Genomic DNA, 25,350 nt, shown 5'->3' on the forward strand with positions numbered 1-25,350 from the left:
CCTCCTTATGTAATGCTCTTTCAGGTGTAAATAAATGAAATGAAATGTTGAATTTTGCCAGTAATAATGTGGATAGCCTTATACTGTATTGACAGTAAAATTTTAAAAGCACTTTGTATGCTTCAGTGATTGATAAATGTAAAAAAACCATGCAGATCAGTAAGCAAGACTTACAAATATGATTTGACACTGCAATGCATGGACTGCACTGCACAGTTCTGTACACGCCTCAAGGGGGGACGCGGGTCTTAGAATGGCCCAAAATCGCGAAAATACGCATTTTGGGAAAAACACATTTTTGAAGTCTTTATACCTTCAAGCACCTACTCTAAAAGTTTCACCGCTGAATTTGATCGGGAATAATCTCAAAAACGACTTTGAAAACGCAGCGGGAGCCGCAAAACACCGAAAACCGGGCTAAAAAAGCTTGAACTTCACGCGCGCGCCACAGTCGAAGCAAACTGCCGGCGGTGGCCATTTTGGGCTCGCTTTGTAGCTGATTTCTTTGTGCGTATTTTGTGCCATCTCAAAATGGCGTCGCATGAGGAGAACGAGTGTTACCGCCGATTTACCGAAGGTCGTTTCGAAGCCGCTGATTGGCAGGAGCACGTGCGCTCGAGTCGAGCCCCACGTTCCGCGTCTCTGATTGGCCGGCGCCGTTGAGCCGCCATTTTTTTTCGTTTTGTTTTTGCAGGCGCGCATTCGCCGGCGCAGTATTTTCAATTCGGGTGCGTTTTCTCTGCTGTTAGTGACTGCACTTCTGTCACAACGTCTTAATGTCTCGTGCTGCAATGCCTGGACACCTTTACCTCAAGGAACTACGCGCTGCAAGCGTGTGAAAACATGATGGAAGACCCTGTAGACGGCGGTGCCGAGATCGCCTGTCACGTACGAACCTGGTCCGAGAAGCGCCGCGTGGAAACGTCCAGATTTAGTTAGCTGTTGTGCTTTAGTTTTATTTGTGAAAAAAGTCTGCAGCACAATATGTTTGTGCTTTTCTTTAGTTTGCATCGATGTTGAAAGAAGTGCAAAGTAGGAACTACCGTACGTGAAGTTCGGCAAAAAGTGCAGTTTTCCAGCGCTGTTTACAAAAGTTTTTCATTACTTGCATAGAGCCTTCCTGATTATTTTTGTGGTACGGTCGCATACTTTTTTTTTTTCTTCAGGAACAGAGTGACACGGCGCTTTTTATATTGGGCAATGCTGTAGCAAGAGTTAGAAACTAAAGATGCATTTTTCTCTTATTTTGCGACGTCATGCTCTGCCTTACTGAGTGTTTCACTATCAGGCTTTTGACCCGGGATGATAAGACAGGTATCATTTAATTTGCAATAAATAGATCTGGCAGGTGATGCTATTTGTATCACTCTGGTGTCCATCGCCAAATTGAAGTGCACCTGCAGCTCTACAGTTTATTTTGTGAGGTCACACTCTTCCTTGCGGGGTGTTTCCTTATCTTACTCTTGAGCCTGGATAACAAGAATGGTATAATTTCATTTGTATTGAATTGGTCTAGCAGCTGGTGCTATTTGTATCACTGAAGCATTGATCACCAAAGGGCATTTCACCCACAGCTTTGCTGTAGGTTTGAGATGCATTGCAGGACAATCTCTTGTTCTGCGTTGCTGCTGTGCTTTAGTCTCATTGGTAACACAAAAATAACAGCAGCACATGGTATTTGTGCCTTTCTGTATTCTGTAAAGACACTGAGAGGAAAGGTCAATGAGGATATACAGTTCCTGAAGTGTAACAGTAGAAAATTTAATTTTCCTTCGCAATTTGTACGGTATCCGTGTGAATTTACGTCACTCTTTCCAGAGTTATTTTTGCATTACAGTCGCATACTTGGTATGCTTTTCTTCGTGAAGAATAGAGCTACAAAGTGATGCTATTTATATTGTGTGGGGACCAAGGTTCTGACGGCGGCCTAGCTCGATCCTCGAGATACGGCCGCAAGGCTAGCTCCGCTGAACACCGCCACGGATCGCCAACTTGGCGTAGCGGCAGCGAACAGCAAGGAACACACGACACAGAATTTGCCCACTCCGACGTTTATTGCAATGCAATAAAGGGGACGTCGGGCGCGTCGCTCTACACCGCCAAGACCACCTTAGCCAGGACGGGAGAGGCAGGCGCGAGGGCGGACAAAGAAAGGCCGTACTTACGGCCGCTCCCGACGATGGTTCGCATCCAAAGAGACCCTACCTCCGTCATCCGCCTCGGACCAGGCCGCCGGAACTTCCGGGCAAACCTGTCACGTGAGGGGTCGGCCGCGCCCCCTCGCTCTCACGGGCATCCTCCCGGAGGGGGAAGCGCGCCGCCGCGAAGAGAGAGGTACCACCCTCCTCGCCTCCGCGGCGGGCCGAGAGAGATAGGAAAGGTGGCGGAGCTCCGCAATCCCCACAATTGTTGTAGCTATGCTGTAGCAAAAGGGTCATTTCAGATAAGATCGAACAAAGCATGGCTGGTCGACCTCTTCAATTCGCTTGACATTTTTTTACCTCATTCCCGTATGTATGTAATGTGCGGATTCACAAATGTTTTCGGCGGAAAAAATTCGACTGAAAAAAAAATTGGAACCCACCCGCGTGGACCCCGGCTGCTACCTGCCCATGCGCCGCGGCCAAATTTAGCGACGTCTAGCAAAAGATATACTAATCAAGCGGGAATGGTAATTTTTATGCTTAATCTACGCCTGGTGTACATTTCGCGCCCAAAATATCGTTGGCTAGAAGAACATATATTTTTTGTAATAAATTTCCAAATCTTGCTCAGAGCGCATTTTGTTGTGTACTTTGTGGGCCAGTATTATCGTAAGTAATGGAGCTAGAGCATTTTGAGTGAGGGCTGCTCCTGGCAAGCACAAATAAGGGCCGTAAATATCGTGTCTGTGCACACTTCGGTTAAAAAGTAAATGGCGCACAATTGTGAAGAAAAAACTAAAACACTCCGAGTTCAGAGGATTATTAAAAAAAAAAAAAAACACTTCTTCGATTTTGCTGAAATTCTCCCCAGATGTTAACCTGTGAATGTACTTCAATGATCATTAAAAACATGTTGCATCATTTTGTTCCTGACGCGCCTACAGCGCGAGAAAAAAGCGTGGTCGGCCAGGTCTTCACAAGATCCTGAGACACGAAACAGTGAGAGCAACTTCCAGTGAATGTGCAGACGTTTCATAATTTTTTTGTACCAAAGGCAAACTGTTACTTTTATGTGAATTTTGGAATGAAAATAAACAATCTGCGCACCGCTAAACGTGTCCTCTTCGAAGAAAAAACGGAGGAACTCCAGATTCACGCGCACTTAATTTAAAAAAAAAAAAAACGCTTCTTCGAGTTTTATGAAGCATTCCACAGATATTTTCCTCTAAACGTACTTGTGTGAGCCCTAGAAATATCGTGCGTCATTCTAAGCACAACGCGGATACAGTCGTGCGGTGGCGACACCGCTGCAATGTATGGTGGTAAAACGCGCAATTTGAAGGTTTTCGGGTCTATTTTTATAGCTTCCTCTAGATTTCCCCAACCGCGGTCAGTCTTTGTCTTACATTATCAACGCTCTTTTTTTGTGCGCACTGCTGCCGTGATGCGCTGTATTTGGTTCATAAGATCACCTATTTGACAAGGTGCACGCAGTCTTGTTTTTTAACTCGCCTGGACGTAACTTTCGTTCGCCTGAAATCAAAGGTTCAACGGAAGCCCGTCCGGTCGGCAGCACACATGGCAAGTATTAAAAACGGACGACCCCGGTGCGGGTAACGTCTCCAGGTAGCACGCCCTCTTCGGTCCTTCTCCGGACACACTGGTTCAATTACCGAATTAGCGACCAAACAGGAAGGCAAACGCCCTTGAGCCCGGTGGGGTCTGGGACGACACATGTGGGATTTTCATTTTTTTGTTTGAGTCGAGTGTTTTTTGGGCTTTTTCAACCATATGCGGCTGCGGGTACTTGGCTGATAGAAAGAGCAAAAGAGGGGACTGGAAGAAAAGGGGCTGCATGCGTTCGAACGGTTACAAGTTTTCAGTTCTGTCACATTGGGAGAGTGCCTTGCGCTACCTCGCTCCCCACTATTTGACTACGGTCGCATTTTAATCTTCATTTCATCACTTTTTATTATTCCTTTTAAGTATTCTGATTTTATTATTCTTTTTGTATATATTTAGCTCGTTACTCAGTCTCTTTTGTCATAGTTTTGTGGTTGCAAGCGATGACGTCTGCCATGACTCTGCGCATGCCTGCTTGGCTTTAGCAAAAAACAGGCTGTGGGTAGACGACAATCTGCCACTGTACTCCAAGGTGACTTATGTGAGTGACGGAGCTGCCAGTCACTTTAAAAACAGGCACCAGCTTCATGAGTTTCATTGCGTTTCACCAGCTTCATGAAACGCAATGGATATTCTCCGCAACAGGGCACGGAAAGAATGCCTGCGACGGAGTTGGGGGAATCGTCAAACACCAGGCGACACTTTACAACCTAAGAGAACCACTAAGAAATGCGATTCAGACGGCAAAAGACATGGTAACTGTGTTGTCTGAGATCAAGGGCGTTCACTTCATATACCTCGAGGGGAACGAAGTTTCCAGCTATCGCGAAACAAAAAAGGAAGAATGGCGAACAGTGCGTGCCTTTCCCGGCATACAGTCCTGGCACGTGTGGCGTTTAAGGAAGTCATCAGAAGTAGATACAGTGGAATCTCGGTCATACGAATCTCAAGGGGCGGCAAAAATATTCGTATCACCTGAAAATTCGTATCATCAGAAAACGAGAAAAAATGGAAATGTGCTGCGCATGCGACAGGCGGTGGCAATATGGCGTCGGCTATTGCCGCGAAGAGGTGCAGGTAGCTTCAGCAACCGCTTCTAACCTTTTGTTAAAACGGTGCTCAATGTGTAAATTAAATTGCTCATGCGGGAAAGGAGCTGACAGTATGGGAGAAGCACTATAAAATGTCATCTACGCCAAATATCCACCGCGGAGGTGGCCCAGCCAGCTGCTGCTGGCGCTCCGAAATTGCCGCAATCACAATGAGGCGCGCGTCTCCCCATTGGCGCAAGTCGTGAGGCTCCTCCCAATGCAGTTAGCGGTAACCGAGGCAGAGGCTGACTGACGCCTGGGTGCCGGGCTGAATGTGGCTGAATCGTCAGCGCGGGCGTCAAAAGAACGCGCGCTCATCGCCGACGCGACGCGCGCACACGAACTCAAGCCTGAACCGCATGCCATTCGGGCGCGTCGGCGTTTGCGCGCGCGTTCTTTTGACGCCCGCGTTGACGATTTCGCCCCCACGTCAGATTTTACCTCGCTCGTAAAATGACGCGCGACGCGCGCGGCAGTGGGAGGAGCCTGCCGACTTGCGCCAACGGGGAGGCACGCTCTTCATGGCGGCAGTTTGAAAGCGCTCCGGACATCCCGCTGGCTCCGCCGGAGATGTTTAGGCTTACCACGGTGGCGGATATTTGATAGGCGCTTTCCCTAGCCGCGCGGACGATGCTTTACAGTGTCGTTTTCGGACTCATCAGCTCCCTTACTTCATAAGCAACTTCTTTTGTTCTTTAAAGAGCGGTCAGAAGCGGTCGGTCGAGCCACCCGCCCTACTTCGCGGCCGTTGACGCCGCCATGTTGCCGCGGCTTACCGCGCCGCGCGCCGCATGCGGGTGGTATTCGCGGTGGCGTCAGCGCGCCTGTGGCTTGCGCGGCGCGTTTTCGTGAGCAGAAAACGCTTCATGCAGTTCACGCTTAATGATTTTGTGCCTGCGTGCGACGAAGGCCACACGGCCGCACAAACACTCCCGCCTCCCGTCCACGCCGCAGTCATCTGCTCGCGGCTCGCGTGTTCGTATCACCCGCACCGGGTGATAAATGCGAACGGATCATCCGAATTTTTTTACATTGCGTACAATGCATTTTGGCCGGGGAATTTTGAAAATTCGTATCACAACGAAATTCGTATCAACCGAATTCGTATCACCGAGATTCCACTGTATATGCAAACTATGTGCAGCGCGGACTGTTTGTGCCCCTTTGAGGAAACTGTAAACATTGATGCAGCAAGCAACGTGTAAATAAACAGCTAGTAGCTGCACGGTATTAATGGGGTGCCATTGGAACGCCGTCATTTCAAACGTTGACTTCGTTAATGTTTCTTGGCTATTCTATTCTCCTTATCTCAGAAGATATTCTGCCCTTCCTACAAAATAAATAAGGGAAATCTGCAGAAAGTCGCAATCGTCGTTTTATGTCTCAGCTCCTTGTGACGAGCATGCTTGACAAGGCTCTTTTGCTTTTCAGTGATCAAAATGATGCGAGTTTTTTTGGAAAGCTTCATAAAACTCGGAAGAAGGGTTTTTTTTAAATGCGCGTGAATCTGGAGTTCCTTCGTTTTTTCTTCGAAGAGTACACGTTTAGCGGTGCGCAGATTGTTTATTTTCGTTCCAAAATTCACATAAAAATTTCAGTTTTGCTTCTGAATTCTGTGTAATACTATCAATAAGTAACAGATTGCCTTTGGTACAAAAAAATTATCAAACGTCTGCACATTCACTGGAAGTTGCTCTCACTGTTTCGTGTCTCAGGATCTTGTGAAGACCTGGCCGACCACGCTTTTTTCTCGCGCTGTAGGCGCGTCAGGAACAAAATGATGCAACATGTTTTTAATGATCATTGAAGTACATTCACAGGTTAACATCTGGGGAGAATTTCAGCAAAATCGAAGTGTTTTTTTTTTAATAAGCCTCTGAACTCGGAGTGTTTTAGTTTTTTCTTCACAATTGTGCGCCATTTACTTTTTAACCGAAGTGTGCACAGACACGATATTTACGGCCCTTATTTGTGCTTGCCAGGAGCAGCCCTCACTCAAATTTTAACGCTCTAGCTCCATTACTTACGATAATACTGGCCCGCAAAGTACACAACAAAATGCGCTCTGAGCAAGATTTGGAAATTTATTACAAAAAATATATGTTCTTCTAGCCAACGATATTTTGGGTCGAGAGCGGTCGAGTAGCGGTAAATGCTCGAGAGCGGCCAGGAGAGTTGAGAGGCTGTTTCTTAAGGGGGGAGGCTACGCTTGAAGGCTGTTTTTTGTTTCTTGAGATATCCGAAGTATTGTTATAGCATCAACATTAGAAAAAGTGCAAAGTTTCATCGAGCTACGGAGGTTAGTTCTCAGGTTATGAGGGTATACCACGGTGGTTTGTATGGGCTTCTTATCCCAGTCCTGGAGAATCAGCCAAGCGTGCGGCGACTATGAAATTCATTATGGTTATTCCTGAATATGTACCTCAGGGCAAGACAGAGCCCTTTCACTAAATTTTTCACCAGAAAAATTTTAGCACAGCACTAAAATTACTGTTGCTGATCAAACATCAAACATCATTTTTTTACAAAATCAAGAGACAAAAATGTTCAAAAAACAGGCTCGTCTTGCCCTCAGCAATTTATTAAGGAACAGATTAAAGAAAACGGAATGCAAATCTGACAAGCACTTGATATATCACTGGGATAAATAGTCACAAAAGGGAAAAAGTTCATTTTGAGAAAACGGCCTTCAAAGTTTGTGTACTCATTTTCACTTCTAAAAGGACTAGGCAGCATAGCTAGAGGGGTCTTGGCGCAGTGTCTTCCTCCTCTGTTGCTTTTCCATCTCCTGCTTTCGTTTGCTGGCCTTGTTCATGCGCAGGGTGTCTTTTTCAGCAGTTCGCTGAAGGGCTAGATGGCCTGGTGTGATGAGCTTCACAGATGCGGATATTTCTCGAGTAGCCCTGTAGCAGCCCGCATTGTACCTCAGCATGGCTTCATGCAGTGCTGTCTCCACAGCAATCAATGAAACATGCTGCTCCATGGGCATCAAGGACCACAGGACTATTTGCATTTGCACTAAGCGAAACTTCCCACCTTCACCTGTAACGATGGCAGGCACAGGGTAGGGCTCTGTGGCTTGGAACTTCCTCTGGGTCGCTGGCATAGCACCAAGTTCGTTTTGAACAGCAGCATGTTCTCTGTTCGCTGCCTCGACCTCCTTCAGTGTCAGGAAATGTGTCTCTAAGTGAACTGTACGCGACACGTTCCCGCTTGTCAATGTTGATGCGAGACCGGAGACGGAGGCCGCGGTCGCTGAGGTTGATGCGCTCGAGACGCCGGACACACTCGCAGCATCGAAGGCTTGCACAGCCAGGGCAGGAGATACGGTCGTTGGAAGCGCGGACACCCTCGTTAGTGATGCTCTGCGCCTTCTTCTTGGCCATGCGAACGAGCTTCATGGAACGCTTCCGCGCACCGAACGCGTGTAGCGTCCTGAACTTCACTCCGCGCATCGTGTCCGATAACGTACACGATCTGGCAGGCTACTCCGAACTATTAAAGTACGTCAGCGATCGTAAGCACGGCAAAAAACTAAGTAGAATGAGCGGACAAGCGAAAGAAAAGGTGGTAAACAGTGAAGCAGAACAACAAAGGAGCGGCGAAAAGCAGACGATGGCGCGAGGAATCTCGTGTGTGCGAGCGGCGCAGGCCGCCGGCCGGGGAGAAGCGCGCGTCATCACGCGCAGCAGCCAATAGCATTCGTGCGTCAGCTCGCTTGCCCGAACAGCGCGCGCACGGTCCAATCGTAGCTTCACACACGGGACGCAGGAAACTCGAAAGCGCGGCAAGTCCCCCAATGGCGGAAAAAAAAAGTGTAAGAATCCACAAACAAAACAAGATAAAAATGGCGGCTCTACGGAAAGCGGCATGGCGGCTGCGTTCGCGCAAAATTCGGGTTCGTTTCGCGTTCGCTCGCTCCTCGGGAGATGCCGCGGCTGGTTATATACCGTATTTACTCGCGTAATCCTCGCACTCGCATAATCCTCGCACCCCTAATGTGAGCCACCAAAACTTGGATTTTTTGGTTCCTCGCATAATCCTCGCACCCCCAACTTTGCAGCGGCGAAAGTTGCCCGCTCGCGAAACCCGCATGGTGCATGCGCTCTCCAACGCGCGCCCTCCCCCGCCGCCTCTCCGTTCAGCGGAGCGCTGTGTACCCAAGGCCATCTAGGCGCCCTAACACGCTACTCGCACTGTACTTGAGCCGGTTTCGCGGGCGCAACTATACTAGTCGCCATGGGGAAGAGCGCCAGCTACACTGCCGCTTTCAAATTGAAAGCGATAGAGTACGCGATCGAACACGGCAACCGCGCCGCAGGCAGGCACTTCGGCGTCACCGACTTCAACGTGCGTTACTGTCGAGCTTCACAAGTAGGGCACGCACATGACGACGAGATAGGGCGCGCGCCAGAAAGCAAAGGCGGCAATTTCATGATCGCTGATCGACGGGATACTGTTTACGTTGTAAATTATAAAATAAAAAGAAATAGCTGCTGCTGGCAACACTGAGCTTACATATACAAAAAACGACCGCTACATTTAGCGGGATTGGCAGAAGGCAAATTGGCAACACTGTGCTTCACATTTTTTTCCCCGCATAATTCTCGCACCCCTAACTTCGCATTGACTTTTCCGAAAAAAAAGTGCGAGGATTATGCGAGTAAATACGGTATTCGCTTTTTGACATTTTTATGATGAATTAGGAGCAGATAATTTCAGAAAAGCTAGTTTATGACATATACGACCCAAATACATGGTTTTCCAAAAATCGCTTATTTCGCAATTTTTCGGTTTTCAAAGGCCGGGTCCCACCTTAAGGGTTTTTCTCTTTTTTTCAAGTTTTTTTTGCTAACTCCGCATGCACTCTGATCAAAAACTCCGAGGAATGGAGATTTTATATTTGAATCATGTAATAAGGCAATATTCCAGCGGAAGTCATGCACAAATGAGGTATTGACGGCGACAACGGTTTCGTTTGTGCAGTCTTTCTAGCGGTGTGCTGAACACTCGCCTTCTGTTGGAAGAATCAAATATTCCGGCCTCGACAGCTGTCTTCCGATGCGGAATTTCCCACATTTGTCACTCCACAAGCAGTGCATTCCAGTGTTTTGCCAGTCCTCTCAACAACTGATGGAAACAAAAGCACCTAACAGCAATAACAGTCGCGAACCGAGTGCTCCGCGCATATACCGTATAATGCGGAATATAGGTCGAGGCGGAATATAGGTGACCCCCTTACCTTGTAGCCGAAAAATGCAAAGAAAAAAATTAGGTACCAACCATTGTTTTATTGAGGCTATAACTTGTTTTATCTCAGATTACTCATTTAAAACTTTCTGAAGTATCGTCGGACGGCTGCTTCTGGCTCGCTTTCGCCCACGCAGCAGGTCGTCCTCGGTGCAGTCCAGGGAATTGCTTATGCAGCACTTCTTAAACACTCGCAAGACCATGTCATCGTGAAGCGAGCGCAAAGCATGGGACACTCGTGTGCAGACCGCGGAGCGACAGCCAGTCTGTGCAGGCGGTCAGCAAACATCTTCGGGTATCCATTCGTATAGACATCGCACGACGCTAGCGGACAAAATTTGCCCCTTTGTACAGCAGCACAGGTGCACAAAGCAGCGCCCATGAAACGAGGCCTTCCGAGCGTTGCATACCGAGAGCTGCCCCTTCAGCTAATGCCGCTAGCAACACTTCTTTTGGTGATACCGAACTGGCGCAAGGCGGACACGTCATTGGCCTTGGGAAAACCCCCAGCTTTTCTTTTAAATGCTGCTGTAAACTCGCACCAAGTGCCTAAACTCATTTTGAGCAAGAAGAAAATAGCACGCACACATTCGCCGACAGCGAGAGAAGAGACAAAACAAAGATGGTGTCGCGTCCGATTGATGGCGGTGGCGATAGTGCCTTTGGGGTTTGTATGGGCTCGATGGGCTGCCCGATCGCCAGATGACAACTGCCAGTGAACCCGCCGCGGTGGCTCAGTGGCTAAGGCGTTGCGCTGCCGAGCACGAGGTCGCGGGTTCGATTCCCGGCCGCGGCGGCCGCTTTTCTGATGGAGGCGAAAAGCAGAAACGCCCGTGTGTACGAGATTTCGGCACACGTTAAAAGATCCCCAGGTGGTCAAAATTAATCCGGAGCCCTCCACTACGGCGCGCCTCATCGCCTGCGTTGCGTCGGCGCGTTAAACCCTGCAATCAAGCAATCAACAACTGCCAGTGACTGCAATATAGGTCGAGGGGTGACTTTTCGGCAAATTTTTCTGTAAAAAATCTCGACCTATATTCCGCATTATATGGTAGAAACGGTGGGCCGTTGCAGCGGTTTCAATTTGAATTAGCGGCTTTGTGGTTGCGAAGTCGGAAGCGAGGTGGTGCACCAGTTGGCTGTTTGTAAAAAGTTGCTTACATTTTTGCTCAACAGATGTTTGATGGGGAACTTGCTAATATTTTTAACCAACACATTGTAAGCGAACTTTATTGGCTCTCTGAGTCACGGAAGGAATGTTTTGTATTCTCTACCAAAAGTAACCTTTTGGTTGCGCCGTCTGGTGGACTTGATGGTCGAAAACTGCGCTGTTGGTTGTTCACGTGGGGCGTCAATTTTTACGCCGCCTATAGGGAAAACAGGGAACGTCCAAGCTTGAGAAGCCTGGTGAAGCCCAATACCTCATTCACAGGTTGCAATGTACTGGCACGGTGCAGCATGCCGTGTGATGAGGCAGGTTGGCTGGCCATAGTACCCTAGTCACTGGAGTGCTAATTTGTTCAAGAAAAACAAGTTGGGGGGGGGTTAAACTTTGTCCGGTTAAGGTGGAGCAGCAGGACAAGGCTGTACACTTGCCCTTGCTTCATGCTTCTCTCCTTGCTGCAGGTGCGTGAAGCCTGGCAGAACTACGTACTGGACCTGGTCAACTACCAGAACAAGTGTCGGCTCATCCGGGGCTGGGATGAACTCTTCAACAAGGTCAAGGAGCACATCAACTCGGTGGCTGCCATGAAGCTTTCGCCCTACTACAAGGCAAGCAGGCGCTCGCACGTTCTGGCCCCTGGCCTTTGCATGTCCCCCAACAAGACTCTCAGTTTTTAATGCAGTTTCGCTGTCTGGCTGTAAAGGGTCTTCTGCCGAAACGCTGCTGTTTATTAAGCCAAATATGTAGGCTGTGTAAACTGAACTGTACAGTGAGTGGTTGCAGAAAAGACTCCACATCATTCTGAGTGCTTGTTAGGTGCTTTGTTGTCGAATTTTTAACTTTAAACGAAGTACCTTGCATTCATCTGCCTGTCCAGTAGTCAATATGGTTGTAAGAATTAACGCGAGAAAAATCTAAGTACTGAACTTACCCGATTCTAACGCACCCCAGATTCTAACGCGCACCCGATTTTCGAGGCAAAAAACTGAAAAAACTTGCACCTTCGATTGTAACGTGCACGGAACTTTGTGAGCAAGATAAACGAATGCGAGAGAAAGGGGCGATTTATTTCCCGAAGTAATATCGCTCATCTCACTCCTCGTCGCTCTTCGAGAGCTCCTTGTCGTTTTCTGCTAACCACAATATCTCGTCCTCAGTGCCGTCAAGCATGTTCGCGATGCTACACTTCTGAATGAACGTTCAACCATGGTTGATGGGATCATGGCCCACGCCTCGCACGCCCATCCCGCGAGCTTCTCTACAGGTGCGCGCTTCAGCCGACCGCTCGTTTTGAACGCATGGGAGCCACTCGTAAGCTGTGGAAGCGGCGCCCCTTCGTTGCTGCTGCTGCCATTGCTGTTATCAAGCGCGCAAGTGGAACAATTTGACGATTTGTGTGAACGCCGATAGAAAAGCCTAGGTGCCTAGGCTTCAGGCGTCTGCAAAATCATTGCTAAAAGCTTTGGCACCATCTTGAGATGGCGATGGCAATGGGTGGGACGAAATTTCAGCTGTTTCGGCAGTTTCGGTTTCGTGTCCGATTCTAACGCGCATGCGATTTTTCGGCCTATTTTTCCGGAAAAAAAGTGAACGTTAGAATCAGGTAAGTACGGTAGTTGTCCTAGTTAACAGCCGAATATCAGGAAGGTGGAGGGGAGGTGCATACTTTATCAGGGGATGCAAGTTTGTTTTATTCAGAAAGTTTGATGTTTTGTAGTCCTCTCAGCACTTGTCCGGTAGCGAATGATGCTTTATTCACTGAGAAATTAAGCATTTTAAGCCAAAATTCAAATTCTCCCTCTATACTGCATGTTTCGTGTAGTCTGAAATGACGTAACCAGGGCAGAGCCTTAAAGGAGCCATGAAGAGAAAATGCAAGTTGGTTTTATTCGAAAGATTTCGTGTTTTATAGTGCCCCCCCAGCGCTTGTCCGGATACAAACGGTGCTTTATTCACTGAGAAATTAAACAATTCAGGTTAAAATTTTGATTTTCCCGCTCAATCGTGCGTTTTCGTGGTCCCAAATGACATCACAGGAACCGACCGCTCTGCAGCCTAGAGTACCTTCATTCACACATCTGCCGTACAGGGTAGAGACACGTATACGCTGGCGCCGCCATTTTTGATTGCTCGCTCGCCGCCGAAGCAAGTCATTGTGTCAAAACTGCGCTAAAATTATCGCCCAACGCGGTTTACTGAAGAAGTTTGATTCATATTGTCTGTTTCGCGTTGCTAGGTCTCGTGGGAAACGAAAAGAATAACGCGTTGAGCCTGTTGGCCCAATTGCGGCGGCACGGGACCGTTCAAAGGTTGTCTCCACCCTGTACAGCGGTGTTGGTTTGTTCCCGCGTTTCTTTACGTTACCCGAACCTAGATGGCGCCACCATACCGTGGCAAGCGTTTGGTTTGTTTTTGCCCGCATTTAAACCTGGCTTGTTTTTGTTCTGGGAGAAAATATTCGTTCCCTGAAACAGTGCTCGCTCGACAAATGGGGTCACGTAAGACACCGTTGCTTGCGTCGATCGGCCAGTGTCGTCTGAGACAACCCCAAGCCCCGTAGTGCTGTGCAGCTGGCTAAACCAAGCATGCTGTGCGCAGTACGAACAGCAGAACGCATCAGTACTTCTATGTTTACATGTGCTTTCGTAACTTCCACTGTTTGTCCCATCATTCTTATTGCTTTGTAAAGAATGTGTCCTAAATTTAAGTGCAAATCGCTCGTTCGTCTAGTTTGTAAGCTCTACCTAATTTGCGTCTGCTTCTGCCAGCCTCCGCCAATCGCAGAGCTTAGCTCATGTGACATCATAGGTTCTGTTGCGGGAAATGAGCTGGTGGGTCGCATGACCATTCCCGTTTTTCCTAATTATGTAGCTTATTTGAGCGAAGTTTACGTTAAAAGTGGTGTCAGTATGATTCTAACGAGACAATCTTTTGAATGAACCAAACTTGTGTTTTCTCTTCATGGCTCCTTTAAAACTAAAGATACTATGCTCACCAGGCCTGTTGCCATCTCACAGACGGCCGTTTGTTTGGTCATCTTGCTTATCTTTTGCTTTCATAGATGGCGCTGCAATACCACTGAAGTACCAGTGTTTGCACTTTGCTTCTGATTGCACTTCTATACCTGCCATATTTTTATCACAGTTGATAGGAATCATTTGCTAAAACATAAGTTATGACTCGACAAGCATGTTCACGTAAGTGGCCGTGCCGCTTATGTCAGCTTGCCAGTGTTGTCGGCAAGCCCAATGCGTCTCGATGGCTGTGTTGGGCAGTGTCAGCTGGGGAAGTGCCGGGCTACACTGTTCAGTGTTTGTGTTCTTTTGTAGCTGTCATTGTTTACCCCACCAATCTTACTGCTATAAAAAGAATATGCATTAAATTTACTCTTAAAAGGCTTGTTTGGCAAGGTTATAAGATGTGTGTAATTTGCGTCTTTTGCCAGCCTCAGCCAATCGCACAGCTACCCATATGTCATAGGTTCTAATGCGGGAAATGAGCTAGTGGGTCGCATGGTCATTCTCTTTTTTCTCTAATTTTATACCCTATTTAGGTGAAGTTAGCATTAAAAGTGGTGTCGGTGTTATTCTAACGAGACGATCTTTCAAACGAACCAAACTTGCATTCCGTCTTCATGGCCCCTTTAATAGCCTTTTCTTAATTTTGTGCTTGCTATGCTGTTACTTTATTATGGGGATGTATCAGCCTTCAGAAATTTCAACAGTGCACTGGCTCAAGTGGAGTTACGCGCCTTGTACCCCTGTCAAACGTGCCTATTTAAGTGCACTTCCACAAATTGCACTCGGCTAAAATGTCATTCGGGAGCAGCTAAACGGCGAACGCGAATGACATTTTACAAAGAACGCACTTTAAGCTGAGTGTGTTCCCAAACACACTTTACCGGGGCCAGCTCGCCGAGTGAGTAATCTCGTGAGCAGAAGTCCGAAAATCTGGAAAAACAACATAAATCCGCGATCATTTAGATGATAATAAGTAATGTTAAACGGTAATCATAGATATATTGTTGATTTACTTTTACAAAAAGAGAAGCGGCGACGAAAAACAACAAAATAAGCTCTCTCTCTCAATGACATGCCAGCGCTACGTGGTGGGGTTTTGCTCCATGGCGGCCGTTCTCTGTGGTGTTCTCGTAGGTGGTTTCTTGTGGCCCTGTGATTGTGTCCTTGCTCCAGCCTTCTATGTTAAATTCCACGTTTTCGGATAATTTCCCCCAAACGATACTGCTATTCGCTGCGCAGTGAATAAAAGTGAAGATATCAGCGCCGGTGTTCAGTCGCCGTCTCGACTCCGTTTTTGCGGACTTGTGCGAGGCGATTGCTATTTTTAACAATGCAAACACAACGAAATGTTTACATTGTTTCTCACGTGTTCAAGAGAAGGAAGTTTGAGTAATTTTGCGGAATATTTATGCCATCTATCGTCACTGAAATCACGGCCAAGGGCACTTGGTTTCGTCGTTTAGCAGCGCGCAGCCAAGGTGTCATTCGGTGAGCACGAATGCACCCGGTGTAAGTGCACTCAGGGTGTCTAGCGACCGGGAAAACAGGGAAAAGTCAGGAAATTGTCAGGGAATTTTTCAATCAAGTAGTACCAGTCAGGGAAAATCATTTCGGGGCCTGCCCACAGTTTCAGAATAGGGGAAACCAATGTTGCGGGCCCCCAAGAAGTTACCGAACGCAACACGTTCGCGTGCGACGAAAGCCTGAACCGAATGAAATGTTTTCTGGTTTTTCTGCAAGCGAAAAAGCGCCGCGCATGCCTGGGGCGCGCTGACGCCGCCGCGAAAACCACCCGCACGGTGCGTGCCGAGCGGCAGGCGCCAGCAACGTGGCGGCTGCACCGGCCGCGGAGTAGTGTGGTAGCTCCAACGACCGCTTGTAACCGCTCTTTAAAATGCTACTCAAGGCACAAACGCACTTGCTTGTGCAGGAAAGGAGCCACCGCAGGCATGAAATCGCCGACGCGGCCGTGAAAATACTGTGCACGAATCGCGTGCAGAAACTCGCCGTGCGGTTCACGCAGCTCGCAGCTGGCTTAGGTTGCTGGTTGCACTTGCACAGAGGGGCTATGTAGGTGCCCAAATTGCACGCATAACGCGCTTTTTTTTCCAGCGAATTTTAAAAGTCAGCGCTTTTTGGGAGCTAATCTTGAAAGAACTTCTTTCTTATGACATCAGGAGCGAGAATTACCTAATCACAAAGGAACATGACATGGTTTAGCGTGAACCGCGTGGGGCGTTTTGTGCTCACGAAAATGCGCCACGCATGTCACAGACGCTCTGACGCTGCCGCGAAACCGCCTGCACGCTGTGTGCGGTGCTGCCGGCAGCGGAAACATGGTGGCGGCTTCGACCGCGAAGTGGTGACGGGAGCTCGAGCGGCCGCTTCTAAGCGCTCTCTAACATGCCACACAAGGCACGCACGAAGTTGCTTGTGAGGTAAGGGAGCTTATAATGTGGCGAAAACGGTACTATAAAACATCTGCACCGCTAGTGAAAGCGCCCATGCAATACCTGCCGGGGTGGGTAAGCCTAAACATCTGTGGCGGGGCCATCCGGCTGTCTCGAGAGCTTCGATACTGCTGCCATGAGGCGTGCGGCTCGCCATTGGCGCAAGTCGGCAGGCTCCTCCCACTGCCTCGCGCGACGCGCGTCATTTTCCGAGTGAGGCAGAAGCTGCTGCGCGCGCGAATCGTCGACGCGGGTGTCAAAAAATCGCACGCACAACGCCGACGCGCCCGAATCGCGTGCAAAGACGCACCATGCGGTTCACGTTGCATGTCGAGCCAGGACAATAATAAAAGCAAAAGGCATGGAGGAAAGAAAAGGTTAGGAGAGGCCCTGATGTCATATTTGTGAAGCCGAATCCCGCCATGACTTGAGCCCACGGAGCCCAGCACTCTATCCCAACATCCTTTGCTGTCTCCGGTTTGATTTGACTAACATGGCGTCGCCCTGCCCTCCCGTATCAAAGCGAAAACAGCTTCGTCGCTAATTCATCGGTGTGATGTCATCTTCTAAGCTATTGATGTCGCCTTCAATTTGCCCATTCTAACCCTCACCCAAAGTTTCAATCGCAAAACGGCCTTCGTTTTTGAGATAGAAGGGCGATTTTTCAGCTCTTAAAGGGACACTGAAGTGAATTTGTCAAGCTCCCGTTTTTGCTTGCACTGCATAGACTGGCTCAAATTAGCACACTTTTCATCGTTTATCCGGTTGACAAATCGGTAATTATTTTACAAAGCGCAAAAGAAGAAAAACTACCATGCGCGGTTTGCGGCGGCCGCACCAACTAAAGCTGTGACGTTGGGAGGAGCAGGCACCGTGATTGGACGATGCCCAAGGTGAGCAACCAAACAAGTTTCGGTTTCGGTTCTGTAAAACACAACCGGTGGCGTTGTTGGATGGGCATTCTCAATAACTTGGTAATCATCGTACCGCGCTTCTGTCATGTTGTCAGCTGTAAAAATGCATAAAGATAAGCCTCCCAGGACGGCTTGGAATCGTAGCATTCACTAGCCAAGACCTACGCAGTGCATGAACGCCCTCCGCGTACCCGTAGACGCCCAAATGTCATGTGCTTTTCCCCCATATTTGGAGCTTGCCTCCCTCATGCCTGTATCGTAAAAAGCGTGTTCGCACGAGGCCAAGGGTCTGTTCATTCTGGCCTGTGCCCACTGCCTGCAAGAGTCGGTGCTTCTGGCAACAGCCCGCCAACGAGAATTCGCGCCAGCCTGCGCGCGTTTTGGGAACTAGTTCGTGGAGCCATGAACGTTGCGACCCAAAAAAAGGTGAACTCAATATAGAAAACATCGGCGGAAAACAAAAAAGTTAACTCACAAAAAAAAAAAAGCACGCACTCGCGGGGATTCGAACTCGTGACTTGCAAAATACTTGCGGTGGCATACCTAGTGCCCCAGACTACTGGGCCACGGCGGGCTCCGCAGCCCTTCGTAATATAGGGTATATATTGTACAACCAGTTTACACTTTTATTTAGTTTTGGCATTTCAAGCAGCTTAGGTGACTATTTGTTGTATTGCGCTCGTGCAGTAAGCGTCGCCCGAGTTTCCACAATAGCTCACGTCTAGCAATTGCATTTCGTAGACGGAAAAGCGTTCGCAGATGCGTAGTCGTGCTGCTGACCGCTGTGCTTGTTCGCCCAGCGCAAAAAAGTGCTTCCCGCACCCTAGTTTTACGCTGTACGGTAAAAATATCAGTTGATTTTATTTCCTTAGTACCTATATTGACTTCGCTGACTCTTCTCCCGTTTTCAAGAGGCCTTATACAGTGTAGACAGCTTATAACGTATGTCGCGGGAGCCGCAAAAATCCGCACTATAAGCGGTACCGCACTGTAACCAAAACACGCGCGAATTCAACCACATCGCCACCTATCTCTCAAGTCAACCTATATTTATCATCACTCAAATGCACAGCACTTAAAAACGAAGGCACGGTCTATATTTAGTGTTATTTCTAACATCAGCCGCTGCTGCAGGGCAAAAGCGCAGTCTCACAAACGGCGAGCGCGGCTTTAACTTCCGTTGTGTTTGTTTTGAGACCATGGCTGCGTTTTTAGCATCTATGAACAGATGCCGCAAGACGTGATAAGAACGCCAGCGGGATTTTTTTTTTTTTTACCCCACCTTGTGTTCACGATGCCGAAGGCGGCTGCTTATCAGCGCAACGTACTGGTGGTGGAAATCTTCGGCTTCGCGCGGCTCGAATGTTCGGAAAGGGAAAGAGCGGTGGCTTATCAGCAACAACGTTCTAAAGCGTGAACCACGTGGTAGATTTGGTATCGCGAAAACGTGCAGTGCACGCCAGCGCGGATACAACTGGCGTGGTGTGAGCGGCGCGGTAAAAGGCGGCAACATGGCGTCGGCACTGGCCGTGAAGCGGTGCAGGCAGTTCCAGTAAGTTCCAGCGACCGCTTCTAACCGCTCGCTGAAATGCCGCACGGGGCGCAAGCGAAGATGCTCATGCAAGAAAGGAGCTAATAATGTGGGCGAAAAGTGGAATATAAACTGCCATCCAGGCTGCTTGTGAAAGCGCCCATCAAAAAATACCGCGGTGGTAAGCCTAAACATCTCTGGCACGGCTAGCCGGCTCGGAGCGCTTCGAATCTCCCGCCATTACGTACGCGTCTCCCCATTGCTGCAAGTCGTCAGGCTCCTCCCACTGCCACGCGAAGAAGCCACCGCGAGCGCGGAATCGTCGACACGAGCACGAAAAAAAAAAAAAAAAACCGCGCAACGCTGATGTGCACGATTCGTGCGCGAAAACGGGCCATGCGGTTCATGATTAATAAAATCAACTTGCCGCGCGCGGATGGGGAGACTGTCGCTATCTTCCGAGATGCATCAAGCAAGGTCAGTTGTGGTTATCATATTTTTTTTCTTTGGGTGTCTACGTTAGTGGAGGGCAAGGGGTGCACGCTGCGTCAGATGGCCGATTTCACCCTTTTTTTTTTCTTTTGCTACCCTAAAACGATGACTCAGCTGCGCCGGTCGATCAGCAGACCCGCCAAAAAACCGCACTATAAACGGTATTGTGCTTCGGCCAACCGCATCTTAAGCGGTATGCTTATGCATTGAGTTCTATGGGAGGCAAACCGGTGGTCGCAAAAACACGCGTTATATCCGGTCCCGCACTATAAGCGGTTACGTTATAAATGGTCTACACTGTATTTTCCTACTGGCGTACCAGTCAGCGAAGCGTCGCATGTGCGCTTGTGCAGCGCTTGTGTGAAGCGACCTTGACTTGGAGCTAGATACAGTGTACAAACTAACCAAGTAAAGAAAGGCCCATTCTTCCATTCACAAACGTGTCCTGGCTTCGTTTCAACTGAGCAAACGAATTGCGACGACCCGTCGGCGGCCGGCGGACGAAACGCTGGGCCGACTGACTCTGTCTGAAGGCCGGGGAGCCCTGCAGTAGCGCAGCCAATTGCGAGCCCGGCTCCTCGCGACGTCACATGAAAACGCCGCAGAAAATGGGCGAGCGTAAAGAAAGGAGGACAGCATTTTCGAATTAATTTTTCTACTAAATAAAATCGCGTAAACGCGCCCAGGGTGGTCGAAACATGGCCTGGGGACTCCGGACTACAATTTGCGCAAGTAATCCCGCAATGTTTACATGTCACTTCAGTGTCCCTTTAAGCCTGGCAAAGTAGTGTTTGTCGTCGTCATAGCAACAGGCTGGCGGGATGGCGAACGCAGACGCCTCCGACGGCAGAGTTTTCAAACTGGCCTAATTTAAAAACGTTTGTCGTAGCGACTGCGTTGGTTTGCAAGCGTAGCGAGGCAGCCACATATCAAGCGCCTTAAAAATTTGTCCGTTTTATTATAAATGCTCAAATTTGGCCGCCGCAGTTGTAGACAAGTAAGCAACATTGTCTATGGGCTCAAGAAAATTCACGTGACTTCCTCCACACTTTTCGCAATGCATTGGGGTGCTAGGGGCCTCTCCTGAGTATTTTTTCCTTCATGGCAAAAGGTGCTCGCTGAAGCGCAAATTGAAGCTTCTATCCCGCAATGAGAAATAAAGTCTCTGAAGCCGTAACAGAAGGCAAGCAAACCTCAAACTGAACAAACAAACTGAAGTTAATCAAAGTGCATTTTGAGAATTAGGGCACTTGCAAAAAATGTGTTTTTCCATATGATAGGACGTGTTTTGTATATGCTTTTTATATGCTTCACGGACAATTTCCACAGAATGGCGCCTGTTGTATAGGTCAGGCAATTTTGTTTAAAATGGTCAAGGAAAACATGGAAAAGTCAGGGAAATTGAATTACGCAATTTGCTAGACACCCTGGCACTTAAATAGGCACGTTTGACAGGGGTATTAGTTTTTTCATTTAGCTCGCTGCATTGAATTGGTTGCTAGAGGTTGTGATTCGGTAAGCAGTTGGCATGCCACGTCATTTCCATTGACATGAAAGATGACGTGGCAAAACTAGGTCCTGCCTGACAAATCTTGCCAGCCGCTTGAGTGATAATGGACTTGCAATTGAGGCAGCGTTAAAGGGGCACTGACACAAAAATTTTGCAACTTGTTTTTTTTTGTTGCGATAAGTAGCTAGTGACCTACTTATAACCTGTAGAAACCTCATTTGCTTCAGCGTGCGACGGTTGTTTAATGAGAGGCATTTTCAATGCGGCCAGTCGCAGTTTCGGTTTCAGCGAGTGCCGCGAAACGATGGATTTTGTGGATTTTGTGTGAACAAAGCTGACCACGTGACCGCCGGAGGAATATCACAGAGCAGAGCCGCCGTAGCACTGTCGAATCCGCATCGACAGCAGTTTCTGTGAATGCCCCCACGTACTGATCTCGTGAGGCGCTTAATTAAAAAGTGACCGTGGATGTGACGCAGGCGCTGCGAGTGCAAATGCTACCGCGGCTAAAGAACGACGCGCGACGCTTGAGACGGTGGGTGGCAAGACGCGCGCTGGGAGCAGCCGGCCGGTCTGCCTACAGGTCCGCCTACAGATGTGTTTGGCTTAGCACTGCGGCGGATATTCGAGTGCCGCTCTCGTAAGCGGTGCAGATGACAATTTTTAATGCAACCCACCGTCGCATCATTAACTCCTTTCTCATGGAAGGCACCATGGTCGGGACTTGGGGACAATTTCGTGCAGCGGTAACAAGCTATCACTCGAGCTACCTGCGCCGGCCTGGGCCACTTCGCGGCCGTGGCCGCCGCCTGCACAGCGACCGTGCGGCTAGCTCAGTGGGCGTTTCGTGCCTCCGGTGCGTTTTCGCATCCAATGGTAATAAACAGTAATAGAAACAGAGTGCCTGGAATCGCTGTAGAACTTTGGTCGCGGCCAGCTGCCCGATGAGCTGACGAAATCACGGCGCCTCCGCCGCCAACGATCGGGTCGTTCGTTCTCGAGGGCAGAAGCTCCGCCGTCCGGTCCTCCGATCGGAGCGGCGAGCCGGGTGAGCCGGCGATAACGCCGGCAGTGCGGAAGCGGCAAACACAAACTCGTGACGTGTTTGGATGTTGTTTATTTACACAATATACTCGGGATGTCGATTGCGCGTGGCCCTCTGCTGGCTGCTCGGTTGCGTTTCGCACACTTTAAAATTGATTTTAAATACGTTCTAGGCTGTATTCGCCGCTGATATTTTGCAGATGATGTATATGTGTTCCCACCAATCTATCTCCGACGTTATCTCGCCTTCAAAATTTTGTGTCAGTGCCGCTTTAAGGGTCATCTGTGCCACTTCACATGCTGCAGGAGTTTGAGGAGGATGCTCTTTCCTGGGAGGAGAAGCTGAACCGCATCAATGCACTGTTCGACGTGTGGATCGACGTGCAGCGGCGGTGGGTCTACCTGGAGGGCATCTTCTCTGGCAGTGCAGACATTCAGACCTTGCTGCCCATGGAGACCTCGCGCTTTACCAGGTGTGTCTGGCTTACTCTGCTGTTTCTGTACTTCTTTTTATTTTCATATAAATAGTAGAGCTCTAGCCACCCGAACGTGCCATAGGAGCAAAAATTTAACGTTGCGGGCCTATGCGTCATGTTTTCAGTATGCAGACAATTACAGTGTAGACCATTTTATAACGTAACCGCTTATAGTGCGGGACCGGATATAACGCGGGTTTTTGCGACCACCGGTTTGCCTCCCATAGAACTCAATGCATAAGCATACCGCTTAAGATGCGGTTGGCCGAAGCACAATACCGTTTATAGTGCGGTTTTTCGGCGGGTCTGCTGATCGACCGGCGCAGCTGAGGCATCGTTTTAGGGTAGCAAAAGAAAAAAGAAAGGATAAAATCGGCCATCTGACTCAGCGTGCACCCCCTTGCCCTCCTCTAACGTAGACACCCAAAGAAAAAAAAAATAGGCACCCTTTAGTTCGTGCGTACCTGATAACCACAACTGACCTTGCTTGATGCATCTCGGAAGATAGCGACAGACTCCCCCATCCGCGCGCGGCAAGTTGATTTTATTAATCGTGAACCGCATGGCCTGTTTTCGCACTCGAATCGTGCACATCAACGTAGCGCGCGAGTTTTTTTTTTTTTAATGCTTGTGTCGACGATTCCGCGCTCGCGGTGGCTTCTTCGCGTGGCAGTGGGAGGAGCCTGACGACTTGCACCAATGGGGAGACGCGTACCTAATGGCGGGAGGTTCGAAGCGCTCCGAGCCGGCTAGCCGCGCCAGAGATGTGTAGGCTTACCACCGCGGTATTTTTTGATGGGCGCTCAAGCAGCGTGGATGGCAGTTTATATTCCACTTTTCGCCCACATTATTAGCTTTTTTTTGCATGAGCATCTTCGCTTGTGCACCGTGCGGCATTTCAGCGAGCGGTTAGAAGCGGTCGCTGGAACTGCCTGCACCGCTTCACGGCCAATGCCGACGCCATGTTGCCGCCTTTTACCGCGCCGCCCACATCACGCCAGTTGTATCCGCGCTGGCGTGCACTGCACGTTTTCGCGATGCCAAATCTTCCACGCGGTTCATGCTTTAGAACGTTGTTGCAGATAAGCCACCGCTCTTTCCCTTTCCGAGCATTCGAGCCGCGCGAAGCCGAAGATTTCCACCACCATTACGTTGCGCTGATAAGCAGCCGCCTTCGGCATCGTGAACACAAGGTGGGGTAAAAAAAAAAATCCCACTGGCGTTCTTATCACGTCTTGCGGCATCTGTTCATAGACGCTAAAAACGCAGCCATGGTCTTTCAAAACAAACACAACGGAACTTAAAGCCGCGCTCGCCGTTTGTGAGACTGCGCTTTTGCCCTGCAGCAGCGGCTGCTGTTAAAAATATTACGAAATATAGACTGTGCCTTCGTTCTTAAAGGGACCCTGCAACACTCTCTGAGCAGTGCAAGTAAACCTGCGCAACGTTTAGATTACACTGCCAGGAATACCTGAGCCAAATATTACACGTGCACGTGAAGCGGTGAGCGCGCAAATCGATGTGAAAGACGCGGAAAAACAAACCGCTCTCTCTTCAGTTGTCCTCATTATGCATGGCCTGAGGGACGTCACATAGGCCATGGCTGCCCGATCGGCTGTCACTGGTCAACTTCGCGGCTAGATTCTCCCATTTCCGTCGTCGTCATCGCTGTGTACGAACCTCTTCTATGCCTGAACCTGTAGGCACAGTTTTGCCGTTTCTTTTGTGTTTTGAGTGCGCGCGGAGTTTGAGTGATGAGCTCAATACTTCCCTTTCAACGGGACCACTCGACTACAAACGTTTATTGCTTCAAAAACGCCCTACGAGCCTGAGCGCGCACTTGCGAGCGGGCACCCATGCCTGCTTTTTTGTGGCACCAGACCGGAAATAGGCCCCTCCGCGTTGCGGAGAAAAGGAGAAAACTACCCGGCATTTGATATATCGAGGCCGCCGAAGAGAACGCCGCGAGCCGCCCCCCTCTCCGGGAGAGAGCGCGCAGCTTTCGTCGCGTTGCCCGCGGTCGAGTTGAGAGGGAACGATTATGCGCGATTTCTCATCGCGCGTAGTTTCGTTAATTGTGAACGGATTTTCATAATTCTTGCGGGAGGAGATTTCTGGGACAATAGACTTTATCCCAAAATACATTACTCGTAGTCGATGGCAAGTGTTGCAGGGTCCCTTTAAGTGCTGTGCGTTTGAGTGATGATAAAGATAAGTTGACTTGAGAGATAGGTGGCGATGTGGTTGAATTCGCGCGTGTTTTGGTTATAGTGCGGTACCGCTTATAGTGCGGATTTTTGCGGCTCCCGCGACATACGTTATAAGCGGTCTACACTCTATTAGCTTTCAGGCAAGCGAAGTTGAAGTACCCGGCGCGGTGGCTCAGTGGCTAAGGCGTTGCGCTGCTGAGCACGAGGTTGCAGGTTCGATTTCCGGCCGCGGCGGTCTCTTTTCTGATGGAGGCGAAAAGCAAAAACGCCCGTGTGTACGAGATTTCGGCGCATGTTTAAGATCCCCAGGTGGTCCAAATTAGTCCGGAGCTCTCCACTACGGCGCGCCTCATCGCCTGCGTTGTGTCGGCGCATTAAACCCTGCAATCAAACAATCAATCAAGCGACGTTAAAGTGCTTGCTGCTACAG

At 49.1% G+C, this 25,350-nt stretch overlaps 1 protein-coding gene across 1 annotated transcript in view; it reads left to right on the forward strand.

Annotated features, from left to right (window-relative positions):
- Positions 1-25,350, forward strand: part of LOC144174886 (dynein heavy chain, cytoplasmic-like) — a 408,801-nt gene that overhangs the window by 133,076 nt on the left and 250,375 nt on the right. Inside the window, exons 23-24 of the mRNA XM_077703850.1 lie at positions 11,735-11,881; positions 22,541-22,707. Coding sequence (XP_077559976.1) covers positions 11,735-11,881; positions 22,541-22,707 — 314 coding nt within the window. The remainder of the gene's footprint in view (positions 1-11,734; positions 11,882-22,540; positions 22,708-25,350) is intronic.

This window comes from Haemaphysalis longicornis, unplaced genomic scaffold, assembly GCF_048455015.1.
Source record: "Haemaphysalis longicornis isolate Haplotype H1 unplaced genomic scaffold, Haemaphysalis longicornis Haplotype H1 scaffold_1, whole genome shotgun sequence".
Lineage (NCBI taxonomy): Eukaryota > Metazoa > Arthropoda > Arachnida > Ixodida > Ixodidae > Haemaphysalis > Haemaphysalis longicornis.